The following is an 11,637-nucleotide window of genomic DNA, read 5'->3' on the forward strand; positions in this document are numbered from 1 at the left end:
ACGTTAGGCCAACGAGACAGTATCTCAGTTCTTAAATTCTCCAGTAGAATGGCCTGTTTTTATTTCGTCACACACACAACCGTAAGCTATTTTCTGTAATTAGCTCGCCATTAACTAAATAATGATCTTGTTGTGAGTTTATTTTCCTGTAGTATTGAATACAAATTAGCTCAAATTAAGACGTTGTCAGCTATATGATATTGTCATTATTTGAACTCGTTAGCCAGCTAACTTAACATTAGCTAGCTAGCTAACAAGCTAGAAACGAACCAAAACATTGTTTAGAAAGTTGCTTTTAGTTGCCTGGTTTGCTCGATTGACATAAACTAAATTCATTTTTAAACGGGTGGGTTTATTGGTGTTAAAAATACACCAGTTATGCTGTTTTGGACCACCAGGTTGCTGAAGTCATGCAGCCTGTTGTTTTAGTGTTTATACTTTTTGATAACGACAGCAAGTTTGATGTCGGACGACAATAGAATGTTCATGATGTCACTGCAACAACTGTCTACAGACATGTCGCTAGACGTAGTATAAACCAGCCTTTAGTCTTGATGTCTTTGGTTGTTTAGTACAGGACCGTCGTACTCACTCTGTTTAGCACATTGCCTTACATTTGAATCGTTAAAGAGATGGGTGGAGCTAAGGCTTAAGAGGGTGTGAAGGATGCTGAATGGGTGTAGACAAAGAAGAGCTCTCCAGTAGGTTTACCAAAACATTCAAGGGCCATTTTCTCAAAAGTGTGGTTACAAGTTTATCAACTTTCAAAGCAGAATTACTTTCCCAGTGTTCCTCAATTGTAGTGTATGATATACCATTTTCTAGCTCTGAGTCTACTTTTATCCATTGTAAAAAAACACAATTTCAAATTTTGCTACATAAGACCGAATCGAGCCGGTCCTTTGATCATCCTCTTAAGTGAACTATAGCTGAGGTTTGGACGTCCCCTACTGTGAATTTGTAGTGCAACCCAGTGATTAGTTTGATGTATGGTGATCCTGCTTACAAATTTACCCCTACAATTGGTCTACCCCACCTAGCGCTTTCCCCGTGCCTATTTGGTTAAAGAGGCCATACAGTCGATGTTGATTTGAGACTGGAAAGTCATCTTGGGGAACACTTCCTTATTAGACCCTATGATATGCATTAACAAGACTGAAATTGGGTCTGAGTCTGATTAGTTCTCATGTGCCAGGATTACAAAGTGGTAATTAACACAATTTGACTCAATCCACAACAGACAAGTTCAGTATGAGGTAATAGCATTGCTTCATTCCTGCCCTTTTTCTATCTTGCCTTTACTGTCCTTCCCCTATCTCTGCCTTCCCCTCTTCTGTCTATTGCAGTTCATTTGCAGTAGTAACTCGTTGTAAGCAACAGTAACTTAACTCTTTCTACTTAATTCTCTTTCTCTCTCTCTCTTTTCAGTTCCTCTGTTTCTGGGACTTGGCATTTTACTTTGTGATAACCATTCCTACTATTTCCATCTTCTTCCATCCTTACTTTTCATTTAATTTCTCTCTGTCGAGCACTTTGCACTTTATGAAGAAGGGAAAAAAACAGCGTATTAAGTACTATTCCTATTGTTTTATGCATCCTTCAGTAGCCCTCACCTCTCCCATGCACTTAGAGTAGTGAATGAATGCGATAGACGAAGTCACCAAGTGTCTTGATCAAAGACGTGTATCGACGTAATCTGATCGGTGCCCGAAACCTTCTGGTGCATTTCTATTGCCGAGCATTTCATACATTTTTTTTCTTTTTTCTATCTTTGTAGCATTGAGACAATTCCCATGAAAACGTAAGATCAATTTGACCCATTTTACCTCTCCTTTCTCCTACCAGTATAACTCATCCGTACATCTGCGCTTTGCTGTGGATTTTGTACATAGATTGAATTGCTGATTTCTTGGTGCTGGTTCTTGGTGTTTTTACATTTGTAGCTTTGAAATGCATCTATTGGTTTATCGTTTTGGCTTTCCTTTGCGTGCGATCTTGAAAAAGTGCCCCTTGTTGATCATTAAGGGCTCTGATTTCTTGTTTTTAATATTTGATTATTTGTGTACTTGTTTGACATTTTACTGCGCCGTTAGGAGCTAGTAACACAAGCATTTCACTGCACCCGCTATTTTATTTTATTTTCATTTAACCTAACTAGGCAAGTCAGTAAAGAGCAAATTCTTATTTACAATGACGGCCTACCCCGACCAAACCTGGACGATGCTATAACATCTGCTAAACTGTGAATGCGACTAATACACTTTGATTTGATTCTTACAGCCCACCTTTGTTTTTGTAAGTTAAGGTGTAAGATAAAATACTGTGGTTTATGCATTCTAGACTTTCTATATAGAACCATACATTTGTTTACGTTTAGAATAGACGCTAGCATTTTCCCAAGTTTTCCTATTTAGAGAAACACTTTTATTGCCGAGGGTTGATAGCATGCCATGTCGCTCACGTCATATTTTTCCATCGTGTTTTTTTGGTATGCAATGTTTTGTTTCAGTATGGAAATTGGTAATAATGGTTATCATATTGAGCATTTACAAGGTATCCAAAACCCTGTAATGACAAGGTAATTAACAAGATATAAAGCAGCCCGACGGAAATAATCAATTTGCATGGCCTGTTTCAGGGAGGGATTGGGGCAGGGGCGGCATGTTGGCTAGGGGGCAGTCAGTCACTCAGTGGGGTGGTTAAATAAGGTGGCTGGGACACTGTGCATGCCCAAGGGGTTGGCTAGCCCCTCAGACACATCTGGAGGTCAGCTGGATTTTTCCGCTGGAGGCTACACTGGTTGCTGCTCCAGCATTGGGAGGTCGCACACAAGCCAGCTAGTCCACTGTTTACCGCTTGTGTGTTTTGGGTTTGGGTTTCACATGATCTTTGGAGCGTTACTAACCCACTGCATGCTCTGTGCACAATGACTTGACCAAGTGAAATGAAACTCCTTGCATGTCTCCTCTTCTTTAGAATTGGGCAAACTGCTGTGAATGTACACGTGATCATTTTGCTCAGAGAGAGGCAAAAAGACAGGCAAGCATGTCTGCTTTGGTGTGGTGCTACTGAGACAACTGCTCATGTGACTAACTTCTAACGACCTCTAACTGCATGTTTTTCGTTGAAATGTGCATTTGGACGGCCAAGCAATGTGAACCAAACACAGAGCGCATCACCACAGAATGACAGACAAGGGAACATGACAATAACAAACATGCTAAGACTACCACCTATGGCTTGTCTTTCATTACAATCTATCGTCGTCAATTCACCTTGACCATGGTGTCACCCTCTACTTCCCTCTAAAAGTCAATAGAAAATCAGTTTGGATAGAGTGGATATTATTCTCTCAGTTCTGTGCATATGCAACACGTGTATGGTTACACACAGACAAATGTACTGCATACATTCACCCTGGCATCATACCATCCCTTGTTGGCCTCAAGCCCTCAGCGAGTGTCGATGGAGTGGTTCTGCTCTCTGTGTTTTGGGAAAACGCCTGCTGCTCCCTTCAAGTGCAGGATCTGAAAGCAAGAGACTGGACTAACAAAATGGTTGACCCTCGAATGTTCCCTTTTCCTGACATTGATGTTGTCCCCCTTTCTGTACTCCTGTGCCAGTAGCATCCTTGCCTATGACACTATGACTAGGTTCCCACGGGCCTCAGCTCCCCCCAGGCATATTGACTGGTGAGAGAGGCCCAGGCTTTTTGACCGACTCCAGAAAGGTACTGAGAACCACTGAATACTCAGGACGACATCTCTCCCTCCGCCTCATCAGCGTTGTCTTCCCTTCCTTTGTTCTCTCTTCATGCCATTTCCGTGCCTACATGCCATCTTCTCCTGCTGTTTGTCTGCATGCCATTGCCACACTGAAAAACCTCCAGAACTGCGACAGTCTTTTCTCTCGTCTCATCCTTTGCTTGACACCGTATTTTCTTATGTAACCCCCCCAATTCACCCTTCTTCAACAGCTTGTTTTAGCACTTGCATGTCTGCTTCAATGACTTTGTAGAAAGTCTTCACGGGGAGGATTGCTGTTTTTGGAATCACTAATAAACCGTAAATGGTTCGATGGTATTTGTGTCTAACCACGTGTAACTGCTCTATAAATTTACAATAGACCAGGCCCGCTGTGTGTGTTTGCTATTACTAATGACTTATACAGTTTAAGATGAAAGTCTTCCTTCTCTCATTTCAAAACTCACATTTCATTGCTTTCATTTCCCCCCTGAGTCTCACAATGGCAAACGCAATAAGCTTCTGAAATATCTAATCAACTCTGATGCAATTAAATGTCAATATTTTCTGATGCAGTATCGTCTTTTCTACAGTGCCATCGGAAACTGGAACTGAAACACTAGATTGTGAGTTTCCACTATACTTGTAGATACTGTTTCTATTTTCTATGATGCATTTTAGCATAGAAATATACCACTTATATGCTTTCCACTTAGACTATTTAACATCAGTGCGTTATTACTCAGATGTTGAATGCGGTGTTAAATTGCATTTCGTCTATGTTTAGGACACCATCAATTTCCCACCCCTTGGACAAGACAAAGCTCCAAAAAGAGGTCCTTACCTGATGTATTTTGTGTGTGTTCAGCTGGTCCTCTCTTCCTCTGTCTGCACGGATCTTTTTACTGACAAGATCTTAATGACCAGTCACAGCCTGTTCTGGATATCTGCTGTCCAATAGGACCCCCCTCAGACACTACAGAAGGTGCTGTCATCAACCCTTTCTTTGATCTTCCCCGGGGAAACTCTACGGAAGCCATACATCTGAGCCAGTGTCGGTCGACCTTCATCCGTCACCTCACACAGCTGTCTAATGTGTTTACATTAGTCTGGCCACAATATCAGAGCCGAGGCTGAGTTCAAATTGAGGACACAGCAACAGTTACATGGCTGTGTACTCTCAAACCGTTTGTACGTCTTTCGCGTTGTCTAAACGGTGACTGAAAAGATCTTTTGAAATGTCATGTAGAGCTGCTACTAAAACATTGCCATTGCTGCTCATATTTGAGGGGTCTTTTGCAATGATGTTTTACGAACTGACGAGGAGAGCCGTTCGAGACGTATCACGTGAAACAAACAGGGTTGAGGCAAACTACAGACGGTTGCCTTTCAGACCAGTTTTACCGTAGCATTTTGACTGGTGTCCACCATCTTGTTGGATATGAGGAAATACTGTATCTCATATCAGTGTATAACAGGTGGAATGTCACATGAACCTGGACAGAAATGTCAAGAGACCATAACATTCCTTAGTTGATTAATTGATTAACAGTAAATGCAAAGTATCATGTTGAGTATACTAACACGGCACGTTAATAAAGATATTTTCGGGGCTATTGTAGTGGTCAAACTTTCAATTGGAGAACTGCTATTTGAAGCCAACTCCTATTTTTACTGTAGGTCTCAGGTCTTTAGTTGTGTAACAGTTATGCATAATATATTGTTTCAATTTTTTTTTTTTATCCCACAGTAGCTTTTGGTACCTATGGAACTATGGAAGGGTGAATGTATTGAATAGTCATTTGTATATAAGAGATGTATTGCTTAAAGTGAATTATGACACCCGTGTGGACTATGCTGAACAACGTTAACATACTGTAAAAATGTGCCACCCCCAATAATATATCCCATCTGTTCTCACTTGTTTACATGTTCCTTCTTCCCCACTGTTTGCCTCACAAAGATGGGGACATTAGCCTACTTAACTACCATGTGCTGTCAATCAAATAGCATTAAGCCAATCCAATAGAGGCTTGTTGATGAGAGGAGCGAGGACATCTTATTGGTATAACTGATCTTGCCCATTGAGTCTCGGAAAGAAACGTCACTTCCCAATAACTATTACTACTTAAGTACTCCATGCCTGCAGACTGCTTACCTTATGAAATGTATGATTATCACATAACACGCTATTTTACTCAGATCTAATGACAGACATTTTATATGCACCATCTGGTTAGATAGTGGGTGCAATGTTTACTGGTTGTTTTAAGGGTGTAACTGTAATGGTGGCACAGGATAGTGGGGGGACACTGATGGTGCCCATTGGAAATGTGTGTCCTTGTATGATGTTTTTTTGAAAGTGTACAAATGTGAATAAACTTTCAGTTGCATTCTTGTACACAAATCTTTTTTATTCATGTTCCTGTTAGAGGTGTGTCTCAGTGACAGCTGGAGAAACCACTGGAGAAACCAATCGTTACAAGTTTTCAAAGGCAAGGGGGTCGCTATTTTGGACACCATGTCCTTTGTTTTATGTAAATTATTATCTACACATGATCAGGAACATTTGACATGAGACAGTGGGCTTACAGATGTGTTAGCTATTACCTTAAGACCACATAGTCTTATATAATGTTGCCGTTGTCGGACATAGAACATGACGTACCCCATTATGTACCTGCTGTTTTGGATATGAGATGATTATATTTTGCTATGGGCTAGGTTTCCACAGTCATTTGGCACCCACACCCACATCTGTGCTGCCCAGATAGACATTTTCTGACCTGCACATAGCACATGACCACTTCTCCCTCACCCTAAATGTACAACTGGTTGAAGATTGGGTAATGAGTTTAAACTTTATAGAGAGCTGATTTTATTTCAAATCCTAGGTAATTGTATTTCGATTCTTAACTCATCGTTCCTCAGGCTGTCTGCAGTGATATATTTTGGTTCACCACCTTTGCAGCTCTTTGTACTCCCTGCAAACCCTGTGTAGCCATTGACATGCACAGGGAGAGAGAGAGGAAGAAATGCCCGGCCCCTCGTTTGGCTTGCGTCCACGGAGTGCGTTTCCTGATTCTACAAAGCGAAGCGAACCTGCTCCGGGAGTTTACATTACAGATCCCGCGTCACTCACAAGGAGCCCTTTCTCCCCCGTTATGATTGATTGCTAGGAAAATAAAGTTGCCAGAGGCACGTGCTGCTACCCCCCTCTCTATCGCACAGACACACACTCGCTGTTACATACTAAACATGCCGTTGTCTCGAGTCAGCAACTCTATTATGGGTTATTCTTGTTCTTCTCTGATTTATTTCCTCAAGTTTCTCCACACTTCTGTTTCAGATTTGATTGTGTTTATGTTTGGAAGGAAATTATAGGCTGTGCTGTATGGTTGTAAACGTCTCACTTTAAAACAGCAGTGAGCCTTGAACAGTTCGACATGTCCTTATAGAATAACATTTTAAGACACTTTGTGGTATTGAGTTGAAATGTACTTACCACACATACCAACAGTATGTAAAACTGAGAAAGAAAATGTAAGTGGCGTGGTGAACCATTACAGAAATCTTATGTTGGCATCAGTGTGCCAAGCTTCTCAAAATGAATGGCAGTCTGGAATTTTTTTAAAGCGATAAAATCCACAAAGTTGTGCTTGACATATTTGTCAATGAAACACTTATATACTATACTAGTATGGGCGATTATATAACACCTGGTTAAACTTGAGGGCATCAATGTTCTCTGACTACTTCCTTCGTCTCCCTCCCAATTGGTTTCGCATGTGGTCCTGGCTTTCATTGACAGTTTCCAGACAGCCATAAATTATAGTCACATTGCACTACACTCCTCCCCTCTTCAGGATGGCTCTTGTAACCCAGGATTTTTTCACCTGAATGCCCTCTTTGTGTGCTGAGCCCATAAATAGCAGGAGGGACCCTCAGCTTCTGCAGTCCCAATCTCACTCCCTCTCTCACACTTAATCATCTGGCATAACAATGTGGACTCGGGCTAGTGCACTGCTGCTCCTCGCCTGCTGCCTCTGGGCAGTGGAGGGTCAGAACGAGAACGGCAATGGCAACACGAGGGCAGGCAATGGTGGTGGTGCTGCTGCTACTGCAGAGAACAGGAAGAGTGTCTGGGAGGACCCCATCCAGTTCAACAACAAAGCAAAGGACTTGTGCACCATGAGCGTCACCGGCCAGGGAGATGTCACCAGGCTGAGGATATCCTGCCAGGTTGCAGAGAGAACCTACTGGTGCGAGTACACGGGCAAGCCCCAGATGTGCCGTGCCTACAACAACAACCCTCGCCATTATTTCACCCAGATCATGTGGGACCTGAGGAAACTCCAGAACGCCTGCCAGGCACCCAAGGCTATCAAGCCTCAGATGTGCAAGAGGGCACCGGAAGACGCCCAGATGTTGTTCTCCGCTTCCTCCACGCCAGAGGCAGCATCAGCAGCCACCCCCCAAAAGCCGGAGAAAACCCAAGAGTCAACCCAGGCGAAACCAGAGACCCCCAAGACACCGATCGTCAAGCAGGCTAAGCCAGCCGCAACCAAGCCAGAGCAGCCAAGACCTGAGCCAGCAAAACCAGAAGCAAGACCAGCACCTACAAAGCCAGTGCAATCCAGACCTGTGCAGGCAAAACCAGAGCAGGCAAGACCAGCAGCTGCAAAACCAGCAGGAGCAAAACCCGCAGGAGCAAAACCAGCAGTGAACAAGACAGCAGTACTGAAAAAGCTTCTGACACCCAAACCAACCACTCCAAAACCAACCAAGCCCACTGTCAAGAGCAATGCCAAAAAGATTGCACAAGAGTATTGTTGGCAGTCACTTCAAGGCATCTGTTCCTATGTCATTGGTTGGTTTCAGAACTAATAATAAAGGTCAGTTGAAATACGTTGGCTGTTGATATTTTCTGAATTGTAGTCATTGTATAATATATCATGACGATAATTTGATGAGCATTTGTATGTCTTTTAAGGTAATTTTAATTAAGGTCTATAAAAATATGATTTCATGTTTAGCTCAAAGTCTAGTTCGTTTTTTACTGAGTAGAAAATGTAAACCTATTCACTGTGTTTACTTTTGCTTTCTGTTTCCCAGATTTAGATTCCCTGTGAAGATGATTTCAAAGGTCTGACTAAAGAGGTGCTCAGAGTGGTTTTCCAGATGAGGACTTTGTTAATAAATGTTATAGAAGAGAGTTTGAACACCCTCTTCATGGGAATGATCGTGCAGACATTTCTGTCAATCAAACATCTTTCCAGCCAGCCATTTTACCATGAGTTGTGAGTGTTCCATTGAGACCAATACCAATCCAACATTCTTTGTGAAATTGTAATTCCAAGGGTCACAATAACAACTGAAAGCATCCATACCTGAATGTATGCATCGGGTATGGACAGATAGTTAAATCCATCGTCTTTCACATGGTACTAATTTTGTCAAAAATGAGTACCATGGTTTTTGTGTCAGAAAGCACTCTACACATTCCGACAAACCTATGGTACCCTTTGATGTACTCTCCTAAGGCAGATACACCATTGGTTTTGCCATTTTTTGTATGTTTGTTTATGTGTACGTTTGTATTACCATAAACCACGTATTGAATATGCTGTGTTGGGGGAAAACATGACAAGGTTTTTGTGTCATTCACATAGTAGTGTGGCATATTCTGCAAACTCTACCACTGGTTCATTGTACAGAAATGTCACAATCAATGTATGAATGACTGTATATAATGAATAAAGTGTGTTCTTAATTTTTGTTGGTGTGTCTGTGTTCCTTACTGGCTTGCTTTAGGTTTAAAGCCTGTCTCTCTCCATTTTTTAAATACCAGCAGGGAAAAAGTCAAAATGAACAATATTGGAAGCATTCATGTTTACATTTGTGTTCAATTCTACCCTTTTTGAGGTGCAGTGTCTCTTTTCCCCAGTAAGGGACGCTGTTGTATCAACTTCTTTCAATATATAATTTTTTCAAAGACTGTTGCGGTCAATGCGTTGCTCACTGCACTTTTACTAGGCCGGAGAGCGTACACTATAACATGTGTAGAGAAAAGTCCTGAATATTTTTTTATGGGTAATCAATTGCGTATTTTCAGTATGCACGCTTCCACTTGTTATAAGTGACAATAGACTGTATAGGCCTGATTAAGGACAACGAATTCTGACAAGACACCACCAAATAAACTCTGACAAACAGTGCGTTTTAGCATATTTTCCACGTTGGTGGAATAAGGGAGTGGTGGGTGTGTCCGTACTCTATAAATGCCACGTGCGCGTTCCCGGGGTGTCACAACGGGATTGAACCATTTCCATTTTCACAAATCCACAGGTGAGCTGAATAAAATAACCACTGTTTAGGTGGGTTAAATATGATGCGCCATTGTCCTCCATAAATCTCATCTGCTGTGTTGTGATAGGCTACAGTAGCAATTATTTGAATGGGAGGTAATTGTACTGTACTAACATACACAACTATGCTATTTTTTGCAGATATTTTAGCGGGACATGACACTTCTTACCAACTTAACCGTCATGCTGGTTATTGCCTGCATATCTCAGCAGTTTATGGTGGCTAACTGTCAACGATCCAAAAAAAGGGGGATGAAGAAGAAAGAAAACGAAGGACCAAAGGACGGAGAGCAACCAAAAGCCCCCGTCCAATCTCCAGATAAGAAAAACAGCAGCCCCAAAGGAAATGTGTTCAAGGGCAAATTCTCCGCCAAAGACAAGATGCAATGCACTTGGGTTGCGACAGGTGACGATGCCTTTGTGCTTAGCGTGAACTGCAAAAAAGGGCAAACAAGTTTCGACTGCGWATATGTGGCCAAACCAGCCACTTGCCCTGGGTACGAGTCCAACACCAAAGCCTATTGGAAACAGATTGCGCGCGCTCTAAAGAAAAATAAGAATTTATGCTTTGACTCAACGGCTTTGATTAAAGCAGGTATGTGCAGAAAAGCTCGCAAGGACGCGCATTTCAAGCTTAACCACACACCCAGAGATATTGTTACACTTCCAAGGACTACAATTCAGCCGCGTTCTTCTCTCTCTGCCTCTTCATTCGGTGCCAAATCTTGCGCGGTTAATCAAAAGAGACTGGCGGAAGAATATTGCGCGGCTTCCTGGTCGAGTTTGTGTACTTTCTTTTTTTCCATGGTCCAGAACGATGATTGTTGAGAGTATAAATGCATTTCAATTTCCTCTCTCCCCCATTGATTTAGTCATAAACAAATTGACACTTGTTGCTACTCCTCCTGAAGATGTATGCATTTTTGATGGATTGTGATGGATATTTTATTTAAAATATCAAGACCGATGGAGTTTCGAGATGGATTGTCTCACCATCCTTACCAATTTTCCCCTTTTTGCCATGTGTTGTATTCATTGTAAAGCCACAGTACTTAATAAATGTGTTTTGTTCTATGTACTCAACTATTCTCTTCATATGCCCTTGTAGTTGAAGCATTTCTGCAGCTCTGTAACCTGGGAGGGTGGATTGAAGTTAGGCTATTATACTTGTCAAGGATGTATAGCTTTATACTTATTCCTCATTATTTTCTAATGACTAAAGATTAGTGTATGATTTACTACTACTTGGTAGACAATAGTGTTATTCCGTACCACCCTACATGGACTCGCTCATGCACGCATGAGAATACATGCATGCGCGCACACACGACCCTCCTGTGCATACTCCACCGCATTTGCCAAAATATTAGGAGTTTGAGCACGTTGGGTAATTACACACTGTAATTATACCAAGCCAGTTAGAGGGATCATTTAGAGGATTTATGCTGCATTCCTTGGCACTGACTACTGGCTTTTCATTGGCTTTTTCCAAGGTCGAAATGCAATTCACATGTTCTGAAAACTAG

At 41.8% G+C, this 11,637-nt stretch overlaps 3 protein-coding genes across 12 annotated transcripts in view; all 3 read left to right on the forward strand.

Annotated features, from left to right (window-relative positions):
• The window catches only part of LOC111967592 (prominin-1-A-like), a 118,951-nt gene extending 112,815 nt beyond the window's left edge, over nt 1-6,136 (forward strand). For 5 of the 10 annotated variants that reach the window (XM_023992737.2, XM_024147219.2, XM_023992740.2 and 2 more), the window contains 4 exons: nt 1,778-1,801; nt 3,627-3,730; nt 4,337-4,369; nt 4,531-6,136. In XM_023992737.2, the coding sequence (XP_023848505.1) occupies nt 1,778-1,801; nt 3,627-3,696 (94 nt within the window). In that variant the 3' untranslated portion in view covers nt 3,697-3,730; nt 4,337-4,369; nt 4,531-6,136. Of the gene's footprint in view, nt 1-1,428; nt 3,731-4,336; nt 4,370-4,530 lie in introns of those variants that run through there. The other 5 variants (XM_023992738.2, XM_023992739.2, XM_023992743.2 and 2 more) reach the window with 5 other exon arrangements.
• A 1,551-nt stretch (nt 6,137-7,687) lies between these two features.
• LOC111967593 (fibroblast growth factor-binding protein 2) lies at nt 7,688-9,521 on the forward strand. Its single transcript, XM_023992747.1, has 2 exons — nt 7,688-8,638; nt 8,859-9,521. The coding sequence occupies exon 1, from the start codon at nt 7,746-7,748 to the stop codon at nt 8,628-8,630; it is 885 nt and encodes a 294-aa protein (XP_023848515.1). The 5' UTR covers nt 7,688-7,745; the 3' UTR covers nt 8,631-8,638; nt 8,859-9,521.
• A 492-nt stretch (nt 9,522-10,013) lies between these two features.
• Nucleotides 10,014-11,189, forward strand: LOC111967594 (fibroblast growth factor-binding protein 1-like). The gene is made up of 2 exons (XM_023992748.2): nt 10,014-10,091; nt 10,253-11,189. Exon 2 carries the CDS (start codon nt 10,268-10,270, stop codon nt 10,937-10,939), a length of 672 nt encoding a protein of 223 aa, XP_023848516.1. The 5' UTR covers nt 10,014-10,091; nt 10,253-10,267; the 3' UTR covers nt 10,940-11,189.
• The last annotated feature ends 448 nt before the right edge of the window (nt 11,190-11,637 follow it).

The sequence above is a fragment of the Salvelinus sp. IW2-2015 genome, linkage group LG8 (genome assembly GCF_002910315.2).
Source record: "Salvelinus sp. IW2-2015 linkage group LG8, ASM291031v2, whole genome shotgun sequence".
NCBI lineage: Eukaryota > Metazoa > Chordata > Actinopteri > Salmoniformes > Salmonidae > Salvelinus > Salvelinus sp. IW2-2015.